The sequence below is a fragment of the Erpetoichthys calabaricus genome, chromosome 18, assembly GCF_900747795.2.
Source record: "Erpetoichthys calabaricus chromosome 18, fErpCal1.3, whole genome shotgun sequence".
NCBI lineage: Eukaryota > Metazoa > Chordata > Cladistia > Polypteriformes > Polypteridae > Erpetoichthys > Erpetoichthys calabaricus.
This window is the reverse complement of record NC_041411.2, coordinates 5623156-5651068: the sequence shown is the minus strand read 5'-3', so window position 1 is coordinate 5651068 and position 27913 is coordinate 5623156. Positions and strand designations below refer to the sequence as shown.

At 44.6% G+C, this 27913-nt stretch overlaps 4 protein-coding genes across 18 annotated transcripts in view; 3 read left to right on the top strand and 1 right to left on the bottom strand.

Moving 5' to 3' along the window:
- The window catches only part of tmem116 (transmembrane protein 116), a 175960-nt gene that overhangs the window by 3438 nt on the left and 144609 nt on the right, over window positions 1-27913 (bottom strand). For 2 of the 9 annotated variants that reach the window (XM_051921229.1, XM_051921230.1), the window contains exons 4-9: window positions 25248-25382; window positions 7742-7846; window positions 7498-7547; window positions 3937-4020; window positions 2572-2710; window positions 393-537 (exon numbers count right to left, since the gene is read on the bottom strand). The exons of 2 other annotated variants lie outside the window; for them this stretch is intronic. In XM_051921229.1, the coding sequence (XP_051777189.1) occupies window positions 393-537; window positions 2572-2710; window positions 3937-4020; window positions 7498-7547; window positions 7742-7846; window positions 25248-25382 (658 nt within the window). The remainder of the gene's footprint in view (window positions 1-392; window positions 538-2571; window positions 2711-3936; window positions 4021-7497; window positions 7548-7741; window positions 7847-25247; window positions 25383-27913) is intronic. 5 more of the 9 variants (XM_051921228.1, XM_051921231.1, XM_051921223.1 and 2 more) reach the window with 5 other exon arrangements.
- mapkapk5 (MAPK activated protein kinase 5) overlaps window positions 1-27913 on the top strand; it is a 177495-nt gene that overhangs the window by 47838 nt on the left and 101744 nt on the right. The window lies entirely within an intron of this gene.
- Window positions 1-27913, top strand: part of LOC114669151 (aldehyde dehydrogenase, mitochondrial-like) — a 177465-nt gene that overhangs the window by 95953 nt on the left and 53599 nt on the right. The gene's annotated exons all lie outside the window — the stretch shown is intronic.
- The window catches only part of LOC114669145 (acyl-CoA dehydrogenase family member 10-like), a 195828-nt gene that overhangs the window by 159567 nt on the left and 8348 nt on the right, over window positions 1-27913 (top strand). The window lies entirely within an intron of this gene.

Genomic DNA, 27913 nt, shown 5'->3' with positions numbered 1-27913 from the left:
CGTACACATGTGGCCAAAACAAGTACAGGAATGGCAGGATTCCATCACCCTAAGGAATATTCTCAGCACCTTATGGAGGCCCAAGTTGTGGTCCTACTGGGTCGTGAAACGGCCATTGACGGTCTCATTGCTCTCACATGGGCTCGTTACACCTGCAGTGGTGCTAAAGGTGGGGCCGCACATTACATATTAACCTTCAATTGTGTCATTTGCATTTCTGAAGATGAGCATGGCTCTGGACACCGAGGGGGACACAGGGGACATCCCCCCATCCACTACCACCACCATCAGCATGTGATGACAACAAGTGGGCGCCGCTTAAAGCCCAGAGATGTGGCCCTAGTGGCAAATTTCTATGCAATACATCTGTCACAGGACCCCACATGACCTACCTGGACCCCAGCAGCAGAGGAAGACACTGGGGTAGAGGATGACCCGCCGTTCAATGATGTTGATGTTGGCCCACTGCTGGTCTCCCAGATACCCGCTGAGATGGACGGTTTTCTTGTAGAGGGTCCGAGCCTTGACCAGCATGACCTGCGGGAAGATGAAGAGCCTCAACTGTAACTGGACACCATGTGCTCTGGGCAAGTTGTGTCTTCCCATAATGCAACACGCCTCCCACTCTCCACCATCCAACAAACAGGAAGGTGGTCCAAGTGCTCACAGATCATGAGTGGAGTCTGGGAAGAACTTCATAATGGCTTCAGCGGTCTGTTCATCTGGAATCCACGTGGACGCTCACCACTGTGCCCTCGGGTTAATAACACACGTGTGTGTGTGTGTGTGTGTGTGTGTGTATATAAAGTCAGCCCAACCTCAAGAGCACACAGGAATGAGACGAGCGCAAATTCATTACTTGGCCATATGGTGCCGGGGGGCCGGTGTGCCGCCACTGCTGATGTGAATACAAACATTAAAAAAAAAAAAAAAAAGAAAAGCTCATCACGAGGCCCGTCGGCCATAATGAGAACTTCAACAGCGGCGGGCCGAGTGACACGGGACAACTTTACAGCCATTGTCTGCCTGTCATACCTCTGTGGGGACTTTTGGCAGCGTTGACTTTTAGTCCACTTAGAAAAGCAATTAAGAGAAAAACACAAACAGAAACGGGGAAGTTTGAAAAAGTCCAAAGGTGGGAAGTCCAAGTGTAAGAAACACCAGCGGAGCAACGGGCAGGGCAACGGGCAGAGCAACGGGCAGGGCACTGCAACCACCGAGTCCCACCTTCTCTTTCTTTGTAACTGTCATTCTTTATTGTCATTCTAGTGTGTATGTGTGTGTGTGTGTGTAACCGTTTGTCTACGTTCTCTGAAAAAAAAAAATTCCAACCAAGAGACACAAAGTTCTATCTATTATAGAGTGCCTTACATTTTCTATGTTATATAGTGCCCTTCATTATCTATTTATTATATAGTGCCTTTTCGTATCTATTATGTAGTCTCCTTCTGTAATATATAATGCCTTTTATTTTCTATTATATAGTTCCTTTCAGTATTGACTATATAGCGCTTTCATTAACTATTATATAGTGCCTTTCAGTATCTATTTATTATATAGTGCCTTTCAGTATCTATTTATATTATATAATGCCTTTCAGTATCTATTTATTATATAGTGCCTTTCAGTATCTATTTATTATATAGTGCCTTTCAGTATCTATTTATATTATATAATGCCTTTCAGTATCTATTTATTATATAGTGCCTTTCAGTATCTATTATATAGTGCCTTTTATTTTCTATTATATAGTTCCTTTTAGTATTTACTATATAGCGCCTTTCACATCTATTATATAGTGCCTTTCATTATCTATCTATTTTGTAGTGCCTTTCAGTATCTGTTTATATTATATAATGCCTTTCAGTACCTATTTATTATATAGTGCCTTTTATTTTCTATTATATAGTTCCTTTTAGTATTAGTATTGTCTCAGAATTAACTTGAAACTGACCCGTGTAATCGGCCCCCCATCGTTGTTCATTCCGTATTTAACACCAACAAGACCATTTGTCGCGGACGTCAGAACGACGAGCATCCGAAAGGAGGAGAAACAAGACGCACGTGAAGGCCTGGTGGAGGACCCCCAGTGAGGAATGTCACAGTACAGGAATCCCCTGGAGAGAAGCAGGAGACACAATGGTCCACGATGGGCAGGAGACTCCAAATTAGGTTGGCAGTCATGCCACTCGACATAAAGGTGGCGCAGCTGACTTTCTTGTTGTATTCCCCCTGCGATTCTTAGCAATGCTCTCAGCCGATTCTTTCTCAACGACATTTTGGCGGCGATTTCGGGTTTTGTTTAGAGTTTGCCTTCCTGCCCCGAGACCTTGGTGGGCTCCCTGACTTAACGGTCCTCCATTTAAAAGGTGTCTGCTGTTTTTCGGCAGGACAGGACAGACTGGGTTCACGAGTGAGGACAGGAGGATGGCCAGGATTTGTCGTCAACTTCTGAAATGAACGCAGTGCCACTCAGGTCGGGTGTCTAACTTGAAGCCAGATGTCTTTTTTTCTTGGTGGGGGGTACATTAGTTCTTGCGACAGCAAAATTCGGACGCTTGAGGTTCTTACCAGAATTCCTATGAAGGTGGCAAAGAAGGCCAGCAGGAAAATTGCAATCCTGTAGTAAAGAAGCCCGGGACAGGTGTGTGAGGGGACATCGCCGAAATCAGCGGCCGGGTCCAACAGCGACCTGTGCATCAGGAGACATCTAGAGGAACAAGAGACAAAACATCAGCCTTCGACAGCCACAACGTCCTACCCTCGTAAATTGGGCCAACGTGGGATTTGTGCCATGAAAAAGTAAATTACTGTGACATGAAATATGAAAAACTCCATCTTTACAGTCAAGCGTAAGTGACATCGGGGGGCGCCCGCCATGGCACTCAAGTAAACGGCGAGCAATATGAGAATCGGCTCAGTGGGACAAAAACTCCTCACGCGCCCACCCAAGAAGTGGACCCGCTTTTCATCGGTGGCACCGCCCGGGGGTTTCCACTGGCAGTTCCCTGTCCTCGTCTGAGAGTCGTTATCAGGGACGCTCACTATGTACACTTGCTGAGCCTGACTAATAAAAACTTAATGACGTGATTGCGAGTGCCGCGGTCACACCTTGAAAAAACAGGAGCCAACGACGCCGAGTCACCGGTTTATCCTGGTTGGGTTTCAGCCTTGAGAACGTGAGGGGAACTCCGACACATCCCTGCAAGTCAAAGAAAACCACCGACTCCCAACGCTAACCTGCCTGGTGCACCGCTCACCACGCGAGAGACCACCGGCCACACCCGCGTTAAGGTGAGCGGGCTACACATCGTGGAAATCAAAAATGTCGAACCTACCAGCTGGCTCTGCTACCAAAAACGAGGAAGGCAGGAAATAATTTAGGACCAGACGAATAAACGTGGAGCAGGGAGCAGGTAAGGCTCAAAAACGGCCACCTCTGGCCGAGCTCCTCCTGGCGGTCTGGCGTGCCCTCTTTAATGGAAGCTGTCACCCAACCAGAAATATCACTTCTGCTTTCATCTTGCGACGTGACTGAGGGGCAGATCACCAGAGTGCCCATTAGACTTCAACGAGCTTAGGTCTGCCATGACTGGGGGTCTCTACGGTCGAGGATTCTGTATTATTTGGGAATATTTTGTAACGATTCTGACTTTGTGTTTTGTCAGGGACGCCATTTTAGGTCCTCAGTCGCCGCCATTTTGTAACCCCGTCGTTCCCTGCGTTTCTAGGGCCAGGCCATCCACCCCGATGCCTGCGCCACGTTTACCTGCATCCCATGTCGTGTTCAAGGCCATCTTTGTCTGTCGCTGGTATTCTTAACTATGGACCACCGGAGATGAGCGGGGAATAAAATCTCGATGTTGTGTACACGACGATCAAATTAAACAGAAGTCACACACACACACGGAGAGGAAACTGAGGAAAGGAGCATACTTGTACGGCTCAGAGAAGTTCTGGTAGCACTCCGCTGCGTTTCCCGCTGCAAACACGGGGGTCATGAGGACCACGGGGATTAAACTGTGGAGATAAAATGAGGAAGTGACATCAGTTCAAAAATGGAACACCAAAAAGAACACACGTAAATAATGACGCAGACGAGTCCATCCATGACAAACATCCAAAATGACCCCTTGGGACAAATCAAGAACAATCATAAAGGGGAGACCACCATGTTACATAACCTTCTATTGAGACAGACCCCACCCGCCCGTGGTCACATGGTATACTGATTTACATATGTCACACACACGCGGGAATGTAAATAAGAGCATGAAGGCCCAGTTCCCAATGTCGGCCTTCCATCTTCCTCTACCTCCAGCTGCTCTCTGCCCTGATCGGCTTTTCCCAGAGATCATCCCTGCCCATTGCCCTTTTATCTTTCGCCACCATTGCACCCTCCGTGCTACCCAAGTCCTCCTGGGCACCTCTTCCTCTCACCCATCAATGAGCGCAGGGTCTCGCCTTTCTACTGGGGTACAATTCCTTAATTCCACACTTCAGTTTAAAGGAGTGGGCTGAATTAGCTTTTGTTCCAATTCCCTTTGCAAACCCGGGCATTCTTTCTATTCACAGTTCATCCGGAAAGTATTCCCAGCGCTTCATCACTTTTTCCACATTTTGTTATGTTACAGCCTTATTCCAAAATGGATTAAATTCATTTTTTTCCTCAGAATTCTACACACAACACCCCATAATGACAACGTGAATAAAGTTTACTTGAGGTTTTTGTAAATGTATTAAAAATAAAAAAACTGAGAAATCCCATGTACATAAGTATTCACAGCCTTTGCCATGAAGCTCCAAATTGAGCTCAGGTGCCTCCTGTTTCCCCTGATCATCCTTGAGATGTTTCTGCAGCTTCATTGGAGTCCACCTGTGGTAAATTCAGTTGACTGGACATGATTTGGAAAGGCACACACCTGTCTATAGAAGGTCCCACAGTTGACAGTTCATGTCAGAGCACAAACCAAGCATGAAGTCAAAGGAATTGTCTGTAGACCTCCGAGACAGGATTGTCTCGAGGCACAAATCTGGGGAAGGTTACAGAAATATTTCTGCTGCTTTGAAGGTCCCAATGAACACAGTGGCCTCCATCATCCGTAAGTGGAAGAAGTTCGAAACCACCAGGACTCTTCCTAGAGCTGGCCAGCCATCTAAACTGAGCGATGAGGGGAGAAGGGCCTTAGTCAGGGAGCTGACCAAGAACCCAATGGTCACTCTGTCAGAGCTCCAGAGGTCCTCTGTGGAGAGAGGAGAACCTTCCAGAAGGACAACCATCTCTGCAGCAATCCACCAATCAGGCCTGTATGGTAGAGTGGCCAGACGGAAGCCACTCCTTAGTAAAAGGCACATGGCAGCCCACCTGGAGTTTGCCAAAAGGCACCTGAAGGAGACTCAGACCATGAGAATGAAAATTCTCTGGTCTGATGAGACAAAGATTGAACTCTTTGGTGTGAATGCCAGGCGTCATGTTTGGAGGAAACCAGGCACCGCTCATCACCAGGCCAATACCATCCCTACAGTGAAGCATGGTGGTGGTAGCATCATGCTGTGGAGAACTGGGAGACCAGTCAGGATAAAGGGAAAGATGACTGCAGCAATGTACAGAGACATCCTGGATGAAAACCTGCTCCAGAGCGCTCTTGACCTCAGACTGGGGCGACGGTTCATCTTTCAGGAGGACAACGACCCTAAGCACACAGCCAAGATATCAAAGGAGTGGCTTCAGGACAACTCTGTGAATGTCCTTGAGTGGCCCAGCCAGAGTCCAGACTTGAATCCGATTGAACATCTCTGGAGAGATCTTAAAATGGCTGTGCACCGACACTTCCCATCCAACCTGATGGAGCTTGAGAGGTGCTGCAAAGAGGAATGGGCCAAACTGGCCAAGGATAGGTGTGCCAAGCTTGTGGCATCATATTCAACAAGACTTGAGGCTGGAATTGCTGCCAAAGGTGCATCGACAAAGTATTGAGCAAAGGCTGTGAATACTTATGTACATGTGATTTCTTAGTTTTATTATTTTTAATAAATTTGCAAAAACCTCAAGTAAACTTTTTTCACGTTGTCATTATGGGGTGTTGTGTGTAGAATTCTGAGGAAAAAAATGAATTTAATCCATTTTGGAATAAGGCTGTAACATAACAAAAGGTGGAAAAAGTGATGAAGCGCTGTGAATACTTTCTGGGTGGACTGTATGTGTTGCTTGTTACGGATTTCAGATCTTTACGTTTCTCACTCCGTGTTATAAAACCTCAGTTTCTCTCTCCTGTGCCTCTCTAGCCTCACGCTTTCTGCGCACTAACAAATCAATTTGCCGCTTGAGCACAGCAGCTGCTAAATGATCCCGTCCTGAATGAATGACTTCAAGAATCTGGCGCTCCTCATTCTTTAACCTAATTTACCTGTATGGTGAGGTGACAAAGCACCTGCTGCTGCCTGCCAAAATGCAATAAGTCCTTAATGACTGGACTGGCACAGTTGCAGTGCACCACCTATTGGAATGTAATTAGTAACATACTGTATCTACTAATCAAATGCAGCATTACTGCAAATGTTTGTAATGCGCCATCTGTTGGAATGAAAAACACAATGCATATGCTATTTGGCATGGGATTCATAAAAGCAAGGTTAAAGTTTATAATGCACCATCTATTGGAATAAAAAATGACAAAGCATTGTATTACTACAAATGCTTGTGATGCGTCATCTGTTGGAATGACAAATGCAATGCATATGTTTCTGCTATAAGCCATTTGGCATGGGATTTGTAAAGGCAGTGTTAAAGTTTATGATGCACCATCTGTTGAAACGACAAATGACAATGACATGGGCACAGTCAACCGTGCTACCATTGGCACAGTGTTGCTAAAGATGGTTGGCTGGAATATATGTCTGTTTAATATGCCGTTGGAATGGGATTTTTTTTTGTTCTTTATTTCGCCTTATACAATTTCTTGTATTAGGAATTTGTTAGTTTTTGCATACCCCTTGGGGTCAGAGCGCAGGGTCAGCCATTGTACAGCGCCTCTGGAGCAATTACAGGTTAAGGGTCTTGCTCAAGAGCCCAGTAGAGTAGGATCTCTTTTGGTAGTGACGAGGATTCGAACCGGCAACCAACACAGATCCTTAAGCCTCAGAGCCACCACTTATTAAGGCAGTGTTAATATTTATGATGCGCCATTTGTTGCAATGCATATTATTTCTACAAATGCTTGTGATGTGCCATCTGTTGGAATGACAAATGACAATGACATCAGCAAAGCCATTAGGCTACCACTGACACAATGTTGCTAAAGACGGTCGACTGGAATATATGTGTGTTATATGCCATTTGGTATGGGTTTCATAAAGGCAGTGCTAATATTTATGATGGCCTCTGTGACGCCGTGACGTGTGACTTGTGTTGAATTGCAGAAGTTTAATGAGGTGACAATGTAAAGACAGAAGGGCCCGCTAGTGTCCTCAAGCTGTCGTGTAGTCCAAGCTTCTTACCTCGACAGAATTATCGCAGCTTTGCTCCACTGATTGGCGCAGTCGGTGATCTGTAACAAAATTTAAAGACCACCATTAGGACAGGCAGCTGAGGTAACAGTGACAGACGCACCCTGAGGTGACATCAACTCAAACGGCAGAACATTTAAAAGTGTCACCTGCACTCGGCAATGACCCAGAAACACGGGGCCCGAGTGACACCGCCAGGTGAAGGTCACCTCATTTACTGCAACTCTGGACTCACCTTGGGGGAGAAGCCGCTTGTGTTCCTGCTGCATTTCTCCTTTAAATTCTGATAAAGGACCCCGGTGTAGTTGACAGTGTAGAGGAACGAGGCGATGTAAAAAATCTGAAAAATAAAAACACGACATAACATTAGGCGGGGGTCCACATCCAGAATGGTGACGGCACCTGTGCAAAGACACTTAGCCATTAAGTGGGCTTTTATAGGATTGTGCACATTACTGCTGTGGCCGTGTGCGGGCGCGAAAAATTCAATTCTGACGTTTACTTCTCAAAATGAAACCCTGCTGGAGTTTGCTGAATTCCTTTCACATCCACTTCAACAAAGTCACAGTTACGGGCACAGCCGTCCTGGCTGCCATTGTCACCACGCAGGGGGACAGGAAGAGCGCACTGTCTGAGGTCACTGAGCCATCTGAGAGTGTCGATCAAACGCAAAAAAAGAAAAAAAATACAAAAAAATATAAATATATATATACTGTATATCTAACATGCAAATGTGTGCCGACATTGTGAACTTCTGTATACGCATTACAGCAAACGTACACCACCTGGCTTGGTCAAAGACAGATAGAAAGGCACTATATGATAGACTAGCAAAATACCCGCGCTTCGCAGCGGAGAAGTAGTGTGTTAAAGAGATTATGAAAAAGAAAAGGAAACATTTTAAAAATAATGTAACATGATTGTCAATGTAATTGTGTTGTTATTGTTATGAGTGTTGCTATACACACACACACACACACATAAACATATATATACATATACATATACAGTGGTGTGAAAAACTATTTGCCCCCTTCCTGATTTCTTATTCTTTTGCATGTTTGTCACACAAAATGTTTCTGATCATCAAACACATTTAACCATTAGTCAAATATAACACAAGTAAACACAAAATGCAGTTTGTAAATGGTGGTTTTTATTATTTAGGGAGAAAAAAAAATCCAAACCTACATGGCCCTGTGTGAAAAAGTAATTGCCCCCTGAACCTAATAACTGGTTGGGCCACCCTTAGCAGCAATAACTGCAATCAAGCGTTTGCGATAACTTGCAATGAGTCTTTTACAGCGCTCTGGAGGAATTTTGGCCCACTCATCTTTGCAAAATTGTTGTAATTCAGCTTTATTTGAGGGTTTTCTAGCATGAACCGCCTTTTTAAGGTCATGCCATAGCATCTCAATTGGATTCAGGTCAGGACTTTGACTAGGCCACTCCAAAGTCTTCATTTTGTTTTTCTTCAGCCATTCAGAGGTGGATTTGCTGGTGTGTTTTGGGTCATTGTCCTGTTGCAGCACCCAAGATCGCTTCAGCTTGAGTTGACGAACAGATGGCCGGACATTCTCCTTCAGGATTTTTTGGTAGACAGTAGAATTCATGGTTCCATCTATCACAGCAAGCCTTCCAGGTCCTGAAGCAGCAAAACAACCCCAGACCATCACACTAGCACCACCATATTTTACTGTTGGTATGATGTTCTTTTTCTGAAATGCTGTGTTCCTTTTACGCCAGATGTAACGGGACATTTGCCTTCCAAAAAGTTCAACTTTTGACTCATCAGTCCACAAGGTATTTTCCCAAAAGTCTTGGCAATCACTGAGATGTTTCTTAGCAAAATTGAGACGAGCCCTAATGTTCTTTTTGCTTAACAGTGGTTTGCGTCTTGGACATCTGCCATGCAGGCCGTTTTTGCCCAGTCTCTTTCTTATGGTGGAGTCGTGAACACTGACCTTAATTGAGGCAAGTGAGGCCTGCAGTTCTTTAGACGTTGTCCTGGGGTCTTTTGTGACCTCTCGGATGAGTCGTCTCTGCGCTCTTGGGGTAATTTTGGTCGGCCGGCCACTCCTGGGAAGGTTCACCACTGTTCCATGTTTTTGCCATTTGTGGATAATGGCTGTCACTGTGGTTCGCTGGAGTCCCAAAGCTTTAGAAATGGCTTTATAACCTTTTCCAGACTGATAGATCTCAATTACTTCTGTTCTCATTTGTTCCTGAATTTCTTTGGATCTTGGCATGATGTCTAGCTTTTGAGGTGCTTTTGGTCTACTTCTCTGTGTCAGGCAGCTCCTATTTAAGTGATTTCTTGATTGAAACAGGTGTGGCAGTAATCAGGCCTGGGGGTGGCTACGGAAATTGAACTCAGGTGTGATACACCACAGTTAGGTTATTTTTTAACAAGGGGGCAATTACTTTTTCACACAGGGCCATGTAGGTTTGGATTTTTTTTCTCCCTAAATAATAAAAACCATCATTTAAAAACTGCATTTTGTGTTTACTTGTGTTATATTTGACTAATGGTTAAATGTGTTTGATGATCAGAAATATTTTGTGTGACAAACATGCAAAAGAATAAGAAATCAGGAAGGGGGCAAATAGTTTTTCACACCACTGTACACATACATAGATAGATACACACACATACATATATATATTATATATATATATTTACACATCTACATATATATACACATATATACATATCTACATATATATCTAGACATACATACAAAAATACATTGACAGATATATATATACATATGTACATATATATATATATATATATATATATGTAATTGTGTTGTCACTGTTATGAGTGTTGTTGTCATATATATATATATATATATATATATATATATATATATATATGTATATGTATATATATATATATATATATATATATATGTATATGTATATATATATATATATATATATATATATGTATATGTATATATATATATATATATATATATATATGTATATGTATATATATATATATGTATATATATATATATATATATATATATATATATATGTATATATATATATATATATATATATATATGTATATATATATATATATATATATATATATTATATATGTATATATATATATATATATATATATATATGTATATATATGTATACATGGAAGAGAAGGTCTGTGATACGGTTTGCATATTTGGATCTCCAACTGCAAATATATATATATATATATATATATATCAAATCAGTGCCAACCTTTTGTAGGGTCTGTCCCTGAGACTTATTAATTGTCATTGCGAAGCAGAGCCTTAGTGGAAATTGGAGGCGTTTGAATTGAAATTGGAGATCAGAGGGTATAACGGGGATGCGAGGAATAAAAACTCTCTCCCGTGAGCCACCGCCAGTAAAAATAGTTGCCTGAATGAGGTTGTTTTGCAGACACGTCACCTGAAGTCTCGTGCCGTCACAAAGTTTCAGTGGCTGTACGGAAATCCACAATTGGTTTCATATTGTGAATTTCCCATTGGAATTAATAAAGTATCTATCTATCTATCTATTGTTTTCGTACGTTATCAATTGGGAAATGTGTTTTTTGAACAGGTTTGATTCATTGAAGTGATCACTCCTGCTGCGTTCAGTCACTTCACGTGAGCCGCTCTCTTGTGTGATGTTGCGATGTCCACGGGTTTATTTAATGTTAGCTAAGATCCGGCAGTTAAAAGTTTCTGGCCACAGCAATTTTAACTCTGTCCCAAAGTGATCCAAACTGTCGTTTATACCTCGTGTGTTGTCATTAAACTTGTATCTCGCGAATATGGCATTGCAAACGGCAGCGGGTCAGTTCACATGCTTACATGGGAGGCGTGATGACGCGATATATTTTGATATATATCAAAATACCCACGCTTTGCAGCGGCGAAGTACCGCTTTAAAATTTTTATTAAGAAGAAAAGTAAACCTTTTTAAACTGAGGGAAAATGAATCAATAATTATTTCTTAAGGATCTCTTTGTATACCATATTGTCAGTTCACCCTTCCGGTTGTAATATGACCAAGCTGTGTGCTGAGCTTACTCTTGAGCATGAAATCTAACGTGGTTTGTGCCCTTCAGAATGAAAACAGCATTTACCTTTTTAGTAAAAGGCGAGCTTTTAAGCCTGAGAAATCACCCTGTAAATGCACACGTTTAATTGCACATCTGTTAATATGTATGGTTACACAGTATTAAAAGACACTCAACAATTAACGTCATTTACCTTTGTTCCCGCGTTTGACTTGTGCTGTAAATCTCTTCCTTGTTTTCACTTCACGTATTACGCCTCCTACGTGATCACGTGATGACGTGATACGTGACTCCGCCTCCTCCATTAGAGTATATGGACAAAAAACAGGTTCCAGTTATGACCATTACGCGTAGAATTTCGAAATGAAACCTGTCTAACTTTTGTAAGTAAGCTGTAAGGAATGAGCCTGCCAAATTTCAGCCTTCTACCTACACGGGAAGTTGGAGAATTAGTGATGAGTCAGTCAGTCAGTCAGTCAGTCAGTCAGTCAGTCAGTCAGTCAGTCAGTGAGGGCTTTGCCTTTTATTAGTATAGATAGGTAGGTAGATAGATAGATAGATAGATAGATAGGTGTGAGAGGCACTATATGATAGATAGATAGATAGATAGATAGATAGATAGATAGATAGATAGATAGATAGATAGATAGATAGATAGATAGATAGATAGATAGATAGATAGATAGATAGATAGATAGTGAAAGGCGCTATATAACAGACAGACAGAACTTTATTTCTCCCAACAGGTGACTTTGCTATTTCTTTCAGGTGCATCGCAGATACAGTAAGTGAGCTCATTATTATTTATTAATTATTATGCCCGGCCTGACAGGTTGTATCTCCCGGTGCCCTCCTCTGCTATGGCGTGAGGTTGTGCCTCTCGATTCGCGTACTTTCCTCTCTCATAGCCGCGCCTCACTCAGACGTAACACAAATTAAGTGTGCTGGACGTCCAGAGTCAATGGCGGGCGCAGCGGGCCCAAGGCAGGAAGTAAAGATGGAGAGGGGATCAGTCAGCTGGCCGTCCCCAGTCACACACAAAGCCAGACGCACACGGTGACAGCTCAGTGTCCTCTGTTTTCACATTTTTAGGAGGTGGGAGAAGAAGGAGAACACCTGGAGGAGCACACGCACAGACAGTGGGGGAACATGGAGTGCCCGGACCACAATTCAATCGGACGACTCCGTCGTCCCTCAACACTCCTCCATGAATTCGTGAGGACACCATTTATGACAGCGCAGACCCTATAAGCACGATTTCTGAATGACTCGTTACACTCCACCTGCTCAGAGGTTCACTCCACGGACCTTAATGAAAATGACCACTCCCAGTTGTGAAGTTGGTGGGATTTGGCTATGTGGGGGGGGGGCTCAGGAAAAAAAAATGGAGGAGCCATTAAAAGAAAGGCAGAAACGACGGGGCATAGGCGGGGGGGCCCAGCACAGACAATGTCAAGTTTAAGTTCAGGCCCACGTCACGTGCTCAGACAAAGCCACCCTGCTTGATTTACAGTACAGATTGCTGATCAGAGGCCCCTCGTGCCCGGAGGCGCGTCAACATCCTCAGCAGGGCTCTGTGAGGTGATCTGTGGCCCGACACGCCTACAGCAGCCATTATGTAATGCCATCCTGTAATTCACCTTCTGCTCACAAAGCAGTTGGAGTCTGAAGTTTGAACGCCGCACTCTTGTTGTTTTAGTCGCTCATGTGACGCGCCGCAGGTAGCGAGCTAACCAATCACCACACAGCAAACCCCTGCAAGAATTCATACCTTGAAACCAGTCCAGTGACTTGATGACTTACCTCAGCAAATATGTCCTGTAAACAAGTAACCGTAGCTAACACAGTGCCAGCCAGGGGCACAGCCGGGCAGCAAGAGCCACACATGGGGGCCTCAGAATACAATAGCCTAGAGTCTGATTACCCACAATGACAAGCAAAATGTTGGACATGGGGGTACACCGCCCTAATTCGGGGTGTTCTTAAGACAAGTCATGATTTACGTCATTAGGTAAAAGTACATAATCAACAACAATATTTGAAATATTAAAAAGGGTGACTTTACTTGAAATGTTTCAAGTCAAAATATTTTTGACTGTAATAGAAATGTGTCACTTGTCACCCTCTGGGCTAGTAAAAGGGACAAACATCGAAATGAACCTCATATTCATGATCGGCAACCTTAATATAGTCTGCAATGATACCCCACATGCTTAGGTTTGAACTGTGCCTCTTATCACCCTGTGATGGGGGTCCATAGTGGGGTAGTAAACGGTCAAACATCAAAAAAACCCTCAAATTCATTTTCAGCAACCTTATTATAGTCTAAAATGACACCCCACATCCCTATGTTTGAAACGTGTCAGTTGTCACCCCCTGATGGGGGTCCACAGAGGGCTAGTAAAGTGTCAAACGTCAAAAATATCTCCGTATTTGTGATCAGCAACTTTGAAATAGTCTAAAACGAACTTGTCCTTTTGGACCTTCTGGGAGTGCCTCTTAGAGGGCTAGGACCACCGGTAAGGAATCAAAAATATGATCATATTCATAATCAACCATCTTGAAACATAAAACGACATGCCATGTATGTACATTATTGAACCCCATTTTCTTCTATGTTTTGACCCCTTGTATCCCATTAGGTGGTCCTACTGGGGTTGGTTGAGGTGGCATCTACAACTTTTTGACACCCATTGGTTTATTCTTTACTCTAAAGGACAAAACAGGGTCTGAAAAATGGCGTACAAATTTTGATTTTTGGGGTCTACAGTGCTCCGCCATCTTCTATTTGTGAAGAGGTGCTCCTTGGTTCCTTTAGGAGATCACCCTGGAGGTGGCAGTAGCAGCAGCAGGCATTTTTGGCCCTGACTGGATCACCATGTGAGTGGCTGCTGCTGCCACCATCCAATGTCAATCCCAGAGACTGACGTCCTAAGGAGCCAAGGGGCACCTCTGCCAACCCTGAAGTGTCACAAATGAAGCCTTGGCTGGATTTGTGGCCCTTGTGTGCACCTCTTTGTATGCCATGTCAATTTCTATCCCACTTAGTCTAATTCAGGGTCCCGGTGTCTGGGGGTGCTGGCGTCTATCGCAGTTAGCTCAGGGGGATAAGGCAGGAGCTAACCCTGGAAAGCATGCCAGTCCATCACATGTGCCAATTTAGCACTGCCAGCTCCTTAAACCTGCATGTCTTTGGACTGTGGGAGGACCCCCACACAGACACGGGGAAAACATGCAGAGTCTACAAAGGGGGCATGAATCCTGGTCTCCTTACTGGGTGGCAGCATGGCCAAATGTGTGCCACCGTGCTGCCCTCTTTGTATGTGTGAATGTAAAATATGAATTACGGGGCATTTCTTGTCGTGCCTGTGACTTTGCTTCTGCTTTTTCTTTAAGGACGGTCATTTGAGTTCAAGTTCAAGTCTCACCGTCACCAGTCACAGAACAGTTACTTTCACAAGACAGTTGGCACGTAGACGTGCAGGGTGGGCAGGCAGTAGGACATTAAAAGAAGCAGGAAGGAGCCGAACTGAGGAAACGCCCTGACATCACAAAGAAATGTGCTTAAAAATAAAAGGAGGAAGAAGGCCTGAGAGTGACAGCGCAAAGCAGTGACTGAGAAGGTGACACGTGAGCCGAGCACAGGCAAGGAGCTGGAAGGTGACAGTAATTAGTGAGGCACACAAGAAATCGGCGCTGGCCGACAAAAGGCCCCTTCGGAGGACCGCCAATGAACAGCTCTGCCAGCAGTCGGGGAGCGCAGGCGAGAATTCCAACAGGCGGTTACGTAAGATGGTCAACACCACGGGGCGAGGAGAAAATCGGCCACGTCCGCGAGATCACTGCCAGCAGCTGAACCCACACAAAGAGAAACTAAAAACCAATATGTGCCCACCACACCCCCAAAATGTGTGCTAGGAGACCGGACATGCATGCCACAACGGTGACAAGGACGATACACTTGGCATAGAGAACGGTGTCAGTGACGTCACATTTGACAGGATGCCTAGCTGGCACACTTGATACAGAGTCAATGGTGGGAAATGAACTTCGATTTGCAGCCCACCATTGTTAACAAACACCAACCCAAGATGAATTTTAGGTACAACAACCTCCAAATTTCTCCATCGTAACCAGTCAGTGGACTGACCTCACGTGCAGTGCAGTTTCACGTCTCTGGGGGGTCCTAAGCAGTGCAACTAATTAGAGGACCAAGTGCCAAAACGCCATCTTCTCTGTGATTTACACCGGTGTTTCCTAAAGCGTGGGTCGTGACCCGTTACAAAGCCAGCACACTGCGTGGGGGACATCTCAGGACAAGATAAGTGATACGCCGTTGGTGGACACCTGAACACCTATCCCATTCCAAGATCATGGGCATTAGCAGGGAGTCACTGATGGACCCCTAGATGGAAGGATGGAGAGATCACTGGGAATTCAGCTGAGCTGTTTTAGGGGGGGTTTGGACTGCATACTGGTGTGGGCAGATCTGTGGTAGAAGAAACACAGTGGAGTGAAAATAGAGCTGAGTACACAATGAGGGGTCTGAAACTGCACCTTAGGAGAAGGAGCTGGGAGTCGTGCTGGACTCATGACAACCTACACCCAGACAGTGGACAGAAGTAATGGAGGAAGCAGATGCCAGGTTATATAGCGCCTTGATGTGTAGAGTAGAAGTCCAAGGAGGTCAGGCTGAAGCTTCACAGCACACTGGTGAGGCCTCATCTGGAGTCCCGGGTGCAGTTTGGGTCTCCAGATAACAAAAAAACAAAAAAAGACATAGCAGCACTGGAGAAAGTCCTGAGGAGAGCGACTAGGCTGATTCCAGGACTGAGAGAGTCTTTAGGGTTGGCGACACCCTGCAAGGTGGTAACCAAAGTTCAGATTAAGACCCTCACACAGACCTTGATGAACAGAGATAGGTGATCATATCTGAAACAATAAACCACAGGGACGCTCAGCCGTTTCATGTGCAGTGCAGTAATTCTCACTGTTAATGGCGAGTGGACAGTCGGATTGTTTGAAACACCGCAGGACCTGTGATGTGCGGTGAAGGTCATGGCGGGTGACTCCTTCAGAGTGACATTTACAAATCTATGAACCCCAGAGAGTTGCTTATTGACTATTCACTTGGCAGCCTGACTACTGCTTAGGTTTCATATCTCATCTCATTCTTTACACACACACTGGTAAGGCGCGTATTTAGCTATTAAAGAACGTTACGTTTCTAGCGGCGAGAGACAGCGGAGAGAGCGCATTTGGTCCTCACCCTCCATGTGTTCTAAATTTGCCGTTGCAATTCCACAATTCCTACTCATCCAAAACAAATGAAGGTATAGAGTGGGGTACAAAAATAAAACGGATTTCATTTGTGACCTTAATTGAAATATTTAGTTGTTTTAAACGCTTTTCATTCTGATGCTTTAATCAATTTTAATACGGACTGTTCAACAACAGGATAACAAGTAAAACAACTGAATATTTTATTTAAGGTCAAAATTTAGTTTTTAAATATTGGATTGTTTTTTTTTCCTTAGTCTGATCCCATTTTTTTTTTTAATAAAATTGAAAACCGTTAATGGTCTGTACCTTTAGTTGTTTATTATTCTTCTCCACGAAAATCTCCATCACTTTCTTGTAAAAGTCCTCCCTAATTTCCTTTAGTTGTAAAAATCTTCCATTTTGGCAGTCAGTCGGAACAAAAAAAAAAATAAAAACAAGCGGCCCGCTGCGGCGCACTTGACTTTCTGATCTCGCTGACTTATTAGAAGAACAGCAGCAGCGACCAGCAGCTGTTGGGCTCACACGCGCCCCCTTCAGGGCGCCACGGTACTGTCTGCCTCACTCACCTTGTGCCTTCTCACTGCGGCTTAATGTCCGATCAGCAAGACTAAATATGTAACACACATTCATTAAAGATATTAGCCAGACTGTGGAAAGTCATGAGGTATAATAAACGTGTCTGCAAACCTTATATTGGCGACATAATGAGAGACAGCAACAGGCACGCGCCAATCGCAGACATCAACCCGTCAGTGTGTGAGGGACAGAGCGCTGCAGCACCTTGCATTTAATTCCTGCATTTAATCAGGAAATGCGTAAATTCCGCGATTTTGACTATAAAAATGATCAAAATTATTGGAATCGTACAGAAAACAAATTTATAGACCAGTGGACAAATATATTTTAACATTATTATTTTTTTTTTTTACTTTCCATGATGACAGATGAGGCTCTGCCTCACTTGCCTCCACAGGACGAACCACCCGGATTGGGACCCGAGTGCAGCAGGTGACACCTCAACACCTTTCAATGCAGTGCTAGAATTCCCACTGTTAATAATGCGCGGCCACTCGATTTTTCAATCCAGTTCCTTCATGGCGATTTCACCCGGCAGACAGTCGATCATTTAATGTAGCGCAGCACACTAATGAACCGCAGACCCTCTATCGTCTAATGCAGTGCCGTAATTCGCACTGCTAATGTCGCTCGGATACTCGATCGATCGCTGCGTTGGGCTGGCGCCCTGCCCGGTGGTTTGTTTCCTGCCTTGCGCCCTGTATTGGCTGGGATTGGCTCCAGCAGACCCCGTGACCCTGCAGTTAGGCTATAGCGGGTTGGATAATGGTTGGTTGGTTGGATACTCGAGCACAGTAATTTGGACATTTAATGTCCGGTGAACAGTCCCACGTAAAGCTGCTGGACCAGACAACATCCCAGGCAGAGTGCTCAGAGAATGTGCAGAACAGCTGGCAGATGTTCTTATCGACATCTTCAACATCTCTCTGAGCAGCGCCGTCGTTCCCACGTGCTTCAAGGCCACCACCATCGTACCCGTGCCCAAGAAGTCTTCTGTGTCCTGTCTCAATGACTATCGTCCTGTTGCACTTACACCCACCATCATGAAGTGCTTCGAGCGGCTTGTCATGAGACACATCAAGTCCCTGCTGCCCCCCTCACTGGACCCACTGCAATTTGCGTACCGTCCTAACCGCTCAACGGACGACGCCATCTCCACTGCACTCCATCTTGCCCTCACACACTTGGACAAGAAGGACACATACGTTCGAATGCTGTACATAGATTTCAGCTCAGCATTCAACACGATCATCCCCCAACAACTGATCGGGAAGCTGAGCCTGTTGGGCCTGAACACCTCCCTCTGCAACTGGATCCTGGACTTTCTGACCGGAAGGCCTCAGTCAGTACGGATCGGGAACTGCACCTCCAGCACCACCACACTGAGCACTGGTGCCCCACAAGGCTGTGTGCTCAGTCCCCTGCTGTTCACACTGCTGACTCACGACTGTGTAGCAACACACAGTTCAAATCACATCATTAAGTTCGCTGATGACACGACCGTGGTGGGTCTCATTAGCAAGAACGACGAGTCAGCGTACAGAGAGGAAGTGCAGGGGCTAACGGACTGGTGTAAAGACAACAACCTCTCTCTGAATGTTGACAAGACAAAGGAGATGGTTGTTGACTTTAGGAGGACACGAGGTGACCATTCTCCGCTGAGCATCAACGGCTCCTCTGTGGAGATCGTCGACAGCACCAAATTCCTGGGCGTCCACCTGGAGAAGGACCTCAGCTGGTCCCTCAACACCAGCTCCCTACACAAGAAAGCCCAACAGCGTCTCTTCTTTCTGAGAAGACTGAGAAAGGCCCAGCTCCCACCACCGATCCCGACCACCTTCTATAGAGGAACTATCGAGAGCATCCTGAGCGGCTGCATCACTGTCTGGTTTGGGAATTGTGCCATATCGGACCGCAAGACCCTACAGCGGATAGTGAGGACAGCAGAGAAGATCATCGGGGTCTCTCTCCCCTCTATTGAAGACATCTACACGACACGCTGCATCCGCAAAGCCACCAGCATTGTGGCTGATCGGACACACCCCTCTCACACACACTTCACCCTCCTGCCATCTGGACAAAGGTACCGAAGCATTCGGGCACACATATCCAGACTGTGCAACAGCTTTTTTCCACAAGCCATCCGTCTTCTCAACAAAAAGGGACTGGACTGATAAACACACACACACACACACACACACACACACAAACATTATCACTTAGCTTAACTCAACTACCTCAAAACATTGAGATTGGACTGACTAATCAACACAAGCGCAAACACACTGACCTACACTACCAAACTATCGTACACACCAACCTGTCAATGCTTTCTTTTTTTGCACAATATCCATTACTGGTTACTTTTTGCATTAACTTCTTTACTTCCTAATTTTTTTGCTGCTAAACTAAGAAATGTTTACTGTTTCTCCACTACCTCAACTCATCACCACAACACCATATTATTATGTTACGTTTGTGTCTTTTTGTCGCACTGTCACTTGTTGCTTTTGTTTGCACATTGCACGTGCACTTTGTTGTCTGCTGTCTGGTTAAAAAAGTCTTCCTTAGATAGTTAGTTAGTTTTTGTTGATTTATGCTGTAATTCATGTTAGGTAATTTACTAGGGGGCTCTGCCCCCTGCTCGCTTCGCTCGCCAACCCCTGGCGTTGGGGCATGACAAAGAGTGAGATGTATGAATTAGATATAGAATAGTGTGCAGGTTTGGATGATGCCTATATAAATACAAAATAGAGTGTTTGGCATATATTAATGTTTTATTGGAATATTTCTCTGTATACAACATCAGTAGTAAAGATGGTGTCTTGTCTTTGAATGAGTCTTCCTTGGCATGGATCATTTTTAATTTTAACTTTAATGTGAGATGAACGTCGAACACGTGAGAAGGCAAAATAAAGTTGTCCATGTCCAAAAACGGGCTCAGAGAGGTAGATGCCAACCTTGTCCATGGTTTGTCCTTGTGATTTGTTGATGGTCATGGCAAATGCAGGTTTAATGGGGAACTGTCGGTGTTTCAATGTAAAAGGTAATTCTAGGTCAGAACTCGTAAGGTCAATTCTAGGAATGAGAACAGTATTGTTAGCATGTGATCCTGTAAGAACTGTTGCTTGAATAACATTGTGTGTCATGGTGTTGACGACTAACCGTGTGCCATTGCATAAACACTGTTTAGTGTTAAGGTTTCTTAATAGCATGATTATTGTTCCGTTTTTAAGGGTAAGGTTGTGTTGTGGTCATCCGGCTGGGTTAATAGTGTTCAAATATTCTAAGGGGAAATTCAGATGTTCATTGTCGTCATCAGAGTCAACTTTGTCAGAGCTTAGAAAGAGCCGTGTCTCTCCAGGAAGTAATGAAATGACTTGTAATGTGATTAACATTAATATTTTTTGGACATAATATAGTGCGTTGTGTTAACCACATATGCGAAAGCAGTATGGGCCATTGCCTTTTGGTGGCCTGTTATGTTCTCTGGTAGATGCAAAAGCAAATGAACTATTGTAGGATCTAATGCAGTTCATAAAGTTTTTACTTTCAGGCACATCCTTAGAAGCTTCTGTAGAGATTCAGGATATGAATGTAAAGGAGGCAGTCTAATCTGCCCCTTTTGACAACAACGTGTAAATTCATTATTTGTATTGCCAGTTGTTTCTTCTGTGAAGTTAAGTGAATGACAATGATTGCAAATGACATTCATTAATCCCAATGAATTTTCCTCAATAGTGGACTCATTATTGAAAGCGTTGTCAGCCAACTGGCGTAAGCGTGTAGCAGACGTCTGGTGTTGATGTCTGCGACGGGCATGTTTTGCTTGTGGCGTTTGAGTGCCGCGTTGTTGCATGTCCATTATTTGTGACGCGCTATTTTTGATTTTTAATTGATCCGCCTCCGCTTTGCGTAAAGTCCGTTTCGCTCTACGTCGTGCATTGTTTGTATCGTGCCTTGTCCGTTTTTGTATGTCGGTCAGTTGAGCTTTCTGCTTTTTGAGTCCTGCTTGCTTGTTTTCTGGCCGGTCATATGCGCGTTGCTTTGCTCCCTTTTTTTGTATGTCTGAGACGCAAGCTCTTTCTTTTGAAATCGTGTTTGTTTTGATGCAGCACTTTGAGACGCGCGCTGTATGCATCTACGTTCAATGTGTCTGTTCATTTGGGCACGTCTCTGTAACGGGGTTACTTGAGCTTTGCGTTTTTTGATCCGAGACATTTTTTCTCACGTATTTTCCGAAGCGCGTTGTATGCGTCGCCGTGTATTTTGTTGTTTCATTCGTGTTCGTGTGTTTGGTCCCGTTATCCAATCCGAATAGTTTTGTACCCGTGACCGTGTATGCATGACTTGTTTGTTCCTCAGCGTGCGAAATATGTATAAGTATTAAGGAGGTTCGCACTCACTGTTAATATGGAGCCTTTTCTCCAGTTGAACGGTTAATAGTGCTTTATTTTAATGAGATCCACCTATGCTGCCTAGTGTGAAGGTTTTGAGATGACGTATGTTTAATATGGACGTTTCCTTTAGATATGTGGCTTTGGGTGTCACTTCTTATTGATTGGGGGTGGGGGGGGGGGGGTGGGTGGGTGAGGATTGTTGTTGAGCGAGCGTCTTCTTTCGTTTTGTGTTCCAGGGGCTTGTTGAATCCCCCTCTTTGTGTGTGTCCCGTCCGTTGCTTGTAGGGTGTGTGGGGTGGTTTTGTGTTCTTTTTTTTTGTGTTCCAGGGGCTTGTTAAATCCCCCTCTTGGTGTGTATCCCGTCCGCCCTTTCTTGCGCCTGCGCAGTACGTCTTTTTGCAGCTACGGCCCATGGCCGGATGTGCCTGCGTCCATCATCCGGTTTAGCATTCTCGGTTAGTAATATGGATGTTAGGTCAATCTGTCTTGTCTCTGCTAGCCAGCTAACTAGGCCTCTTAGTTAGCTAGTTTAGTTTTTCTGTTAATTTATGTTGTAAATTTATGTTGCATGTAGCACCTTGGTCCTGGGGGAACGTTGTTTCGTTTCACTGTGTACTAACTGTATATGGTTGAAGTGACAATAAAGCCTACTTGAACTTGAACAGTCAATCGCTTACCGTGGCGAGATAATCCCCACTGTTAATGACCGGCAGACACTTGAACGTTTAATGTATCATGTAATTCGCACTTTTAATAACGCTCGTTTCACGGCGCTCCTCTTTGGAGATTTCAGCCCTCGCACAGTCGACTGTTTAACGCAGTGCCGTAATTCGCACTGTTAATGTCGCTCGGATACTCGATCGATCGCTGCGGTGGGCTGGCGCCCTGCCCGGTGGTTTGTTTCCTGCCTTGCGCCCTGTGTTGACTGGGATTGGCTCCAGCAGACCCCGTGACCCTGCAGTTAGGATATAGCGGGTAGGATAATGGTTGGTTGGTTGGATACTCGATCGCTTATTGTAGCACAGTAATTTGGACATTTAATGTCCGGTGAACAGGCAATCGCTTAACGTTACGTTAACTGTACCACAGTGGCGTAGCGTTGGGGGGGGCAAGGGGGGACATCTGTCCCCGGGCGCAGCATTCAGGGAGCGCCGAATTGATGTTCCCCATTGCATTTTGGCAAACGGGAGGCGGCGCGAAATCTTCAGTTGTCCCCGGGCGCTGAAAACCCCAGTCTGTTAACGAGGCCAGATAATTCCCCCTGTTAATGACCGGCAGACACTTGAACGTTTAATGTATCGTGTAATTCGCACCGTTAATAACGCTTGTTTCTCGGCGCTCCTCTTTGGAGATTTCAGCCCTCGCACAGTCGACTGTTTAACGCAGTGCAGTAATTCGCACTGCTGAGGGCGGGCAGAAAGAAACACTGCATCGTTAACGTTGTGCAGTAATTCCCACCATTTATGACCGGCAGACACTTGCTCGTTTAAATGTATCGTGTAATTCCCAATGTTAAGTTCGCGCAGACACTCGCTTGTTTCACGGAGTTCCTCCTCGGTGTTTTCAGCCCTCGCACAGTCGATCGTCTAATGCAGCGCGGCAGTATGGCGCGCGCGGTCACCCGATTGCTTATCGTGGCGCTGTAATTCGCACCTTCAATGGCCGGCGGACAGCCGATCGCTTAACGTATCGTGTAATTTGCATTGTTAATAATGCGCGGCCCCCCGATTTTTTCATCGAGTTCCTCCCCGGCCCATGGACAGTCGATCATTGACTGCAGTAAGTCGCACTGCTAACGGCGCACGGACACTTTCAGACTTTCATCAAGTCGGGGCTGCGCTGCGCTGACCCCCATCTCTTGATTTCTGCATTAAACACTGCACAAGTAAATAATAAGACAGTCATGTGGGGGCAACCCCCTCGGATGTTGTCACCCGGTCACCCCCTGCTGGGACGTCTGAGCTGTGAAGGAGTCGTCGAGCCTTTTCAGTTTAAGCAAATGGAGATTAAAAGGGGACTCAATTTTTCATTTTACGAAGGGAATGAGTCCGGTGGATCCCAATTGTTCCGTTAAAAATGCAACAAGGAGAACACGGGGACAGAGGTGGAAACTTGCTGGGGGGGTAAATGTTCCACAATACGCCTCGACTTGATGTTATTTGTCAGCCATCGAGGGGAGTAGAATGGAGGAGCTTGCTGTTCGTTTGACTTAACCATCAGAAAATGGCAACGTGAGATGGCAGAGGGTCCTAAATGAGAACACACCAATCATCTTTCAGGGGGGGCTGGACGTCTCCAAATGTCTTCAAACAGGACTTGGGAACACGGGCATCAAAAACGCCAGGAAACACTAAACTCTGCACTGAGAGCCCATCTGAGTGAGGACAAGAGCAATTAGAGCTGGGAATGGGGGGGCACAGTAGGGTGCAGGCTGGGGGGGATTCATTCTGCCACCAGCGTTAGGAGATTTTAATTATCAGCCTCAGCACTCCATCAGACGACGGAAACACAACGGGACAGGAGCGGCCAATGACCATCAATCAGCACGATGCCCCCCTAATTAAGAATGGCATATAAACAAATAAAAACGGGCAGGATGACAAAGCGCGTCAGCCGACGACAATCCCGATGTTTCCGGGTCACTGCCCGCCATTGTTTTCAAACGCGGGAGCGGGTCCCGAGATGTGGTTGGTGGTCTGACTCACGTGGGCGTTGAACGTGCAAGCGCCACCTCAGGACAGGCTAATGAAGTCGCACCCACGATTTTGGGGATGGGTCCGTTAATGTCACCTATCGTTGAATAACTGACCTGTGCCATCCATGCAGACACACACACAGCCTCAGTGGGCACAATCGAAAACGGTCGTGTGGCAACCTTCCCCCTGAGTGCAGACCACCCCATTTAAACAAAATGGACACCTGAAAGTGACAGAAGAATTAAAATAATTAAAAAAAAACAAAACAGGATTTGTGTCACTTCAGATTACCGGGAGCGCTGAACACGCCAAAGCGATGTGGTCGTGTCACTCAGAAAGGTAATTACAGGTGCAGCAAACGCCAAAAGAATCTGAGCAATAAGTCAACGGGGCAGAAGGGAGAGACAACAGCAGCATTCCTGTGTCAGGCTGCGTTCATGTCAGCCTCCGAAAGGTCACAAGTGACAGTCCCTGCTGGCCTCATTCACACGCAAAATGAAACAACTCAACAAAAACAGGACAAGGAGAAGTGAGGCCAACTGAACATGGCCGTGGTCTCCACTCCACCCGCTGACGAGTCTTTTTTCCCAATGTGCCCTTAATCTCCCACTTTTGAGGAATTTTCAGCCTTCTACCAAACAACCATGACGTGCCCTTCTTTTTTACACTAAAAACCACAAAACAATGGCGGCCCATCCGGCTCCTCACTGAGACCAAACATCTCACCTCTCCTGCTGGCTGCATATTATAGCAGGCAACGTTGAACTTCCCGGACTGCTGTTCCTGGTAGAGTAGGGCTCCGATCAGCCAGCTGACCCCCAACATCACGTCCGACAAGCTCAAGTAAAAAAGGGGTCTCACCTGTGGAATAAAAAAAAACATCACTGCAGGCCCACCAGCTGTCAGACGACCGGAATGGGAGTGTGAAAAGGAGAGCATTCCAGAAACAGACACCACTTGTCAAAGTTCAGCAGCTGGGCTACAGCGAGAAGTTCATCATTCTGACAGGCAGAGGCAAATCAGACTCCTGCGTTTACTGAGCCACACAGGAGAACAAAAGCAGACAAATAAGAGAAACACACAAATGTACACAAATATACAGAATGTACGGCTCCCAGGCACAGTTACAGGCCCTTCTCTTTTGTCACATTGTGTTATATTGGAGTCTTTCATTCCAACAGATGGCATATCACAAATATTTAGAGATGGCGCCTTTTTGTAACAATGAATACAATAATATGTATATATTATATGCCTTTTGGTATGGGATTCGTAATAAAAGTGTTAATGTTTGTGATGCGTCATCTGTTGGAATGAAAAAATGCAATGCATGTTTCTGTTATATGCCTTTTGCTATGGGATTTGTAAAAGCAATATGAATGTGTGTGATACGCCATCTGATGGAATGAAAAATGCAATGCACTTTATTAGTACAAATATTTTGATGCACCATCTGCTGGAATGGCAAATACAATGTATTTTATTACTACAAATGTTTGTGATGCACCATCTGCTGGAATGAAATATACAATGCATTTTATTGCTACAAATGTTGTGATACACCCTCTGTTGGATAGACAAATGCAATGCATGTTTATGTTATATGCCTTTTGCTATGGGATTTGTACAAGCAATATGAATGTGTGTGATGCGCCATCTGTTGGAATGAAAAATACAATGCACTTTATTACTACAAATGTTTTGATGCAGCATCTGTTGGAATGGAAAATACAATGCATTTTATTACTACAAATGTTTGTGATGCGGTGTCTGTTGGAATGGCAAATACAATGCATATGTTTCTGTTAGATAGATAGATAGATAGATAGATAGATAGATAGATAGATAGATAGATAGATAGATAGATAGATAGATAGATAATTAATCCCAAGGGGAAATTCACAAATGCCTTCCGCTATGGGATTTGTAAAAGCAAAGTGAATGTTTGTGATGCGCCATCTGTTGGAATGAAAAATGCAATGCACTTTATTACTACAAATGTTTTGATGCAGCATCTGCTGGAATGGCAAATTCATTGCATTTTATTACTACAAATGTTTGTGATGCGCCATCTGTTGGAATGAAAAATGCAATGCACTTTATTACTACAAATGTTTTGATGCAGCATCTGCTGGAATGGCAAATTCATTGCATTTTATTACTACAAATGTTTGTGATGCGCCATCTGTTGGAATGGAAAATACAATGCATTTTATTACTACAAATGTTTGTGATGCGGTCTCTGTTGGAATGGCAAATACAATGCATATGTTTCTGTTATATAGATAGATAGATAGATAGATAGATAGATAGATAGATAGATAGATAGATAGATAGATAGATAGATAGATAGATAGATAGATAGATAGATAGATAGATAGATAGATAGATAGATAGATAATTAATCCCAAGGGGAAATTCACAAATGCCTTTCACTATGGGATTTGTAAAAGCAAAGTGAATGTTTGTGATGCGCCATCTGTTGGAATGAAAAATGATGCATTCTATTACTACATGTATTTCAACCCCAATATGTCAGCCTTCTTGCAAAAGCTGAACTTGACCTGACCAGAGACAGTGGCCAGGATGGTAGCCGTGGGACACCAAGACAGATAACAGCCGAGGTGAACGCAAACCTAAAAACACACAAGAAAAGTAGGCAGGTGTGCAAAGTGAGGACTCCCTTCATGACTACCTAATGCCAGGCCCCCGGGGTCATGTGATCCAGAATCATGACAGCCTTGTAAGACCACCATCCACACGGTGCATTGCTGGGAGCCAGTTTGAAGGCCACAGAATGCTTTATGGTTGTTTTTCAGCCTCCCTGTTTTTATTACTCCAGCTATTAACAGTACATTAGCTGACAGCAGCTTCAGCATGTTTAAGTGGGCTTCAAGTGGGCCCTCTACTTCTCCAAACGACCTCAAGACAATGTGTTAAGTTGAATGGACAGAGAGCGTGGCAGTGCCAGGTATACTTATTGCAATAATCCCTTAATATCTCCAAGGTTTTCATCGTCTCTTTTGAGCAAATCAGCGATAATAAAGGAGCGACACAGGAGAATGAGGGTAAGGTCCACGTCTGAGCAGTGACACCTGGTAATCATTGTGACGGAACAAGACAGCCTGCCATGTGCCTCTGTCACATGAAGGTTAAGAAAGCCACTGTAGTCTGAAAGTGTGGCACAAGACTTGAAATTTGATGGCACTGGAGACACCAGATGGCCACTCAAAAGAACAGAAGGACCAACGGCTCAAATGGACTCTCATGTTTTATAGGATTAAAGCCAAACGACAGCCAAGCCAAAGCAAATCTAACCAACATGAAATGATGTGAAGAACATCAGAAGTGAAAACAACCCCACAGTTGGTGAATTAATCCCCCTCACGATC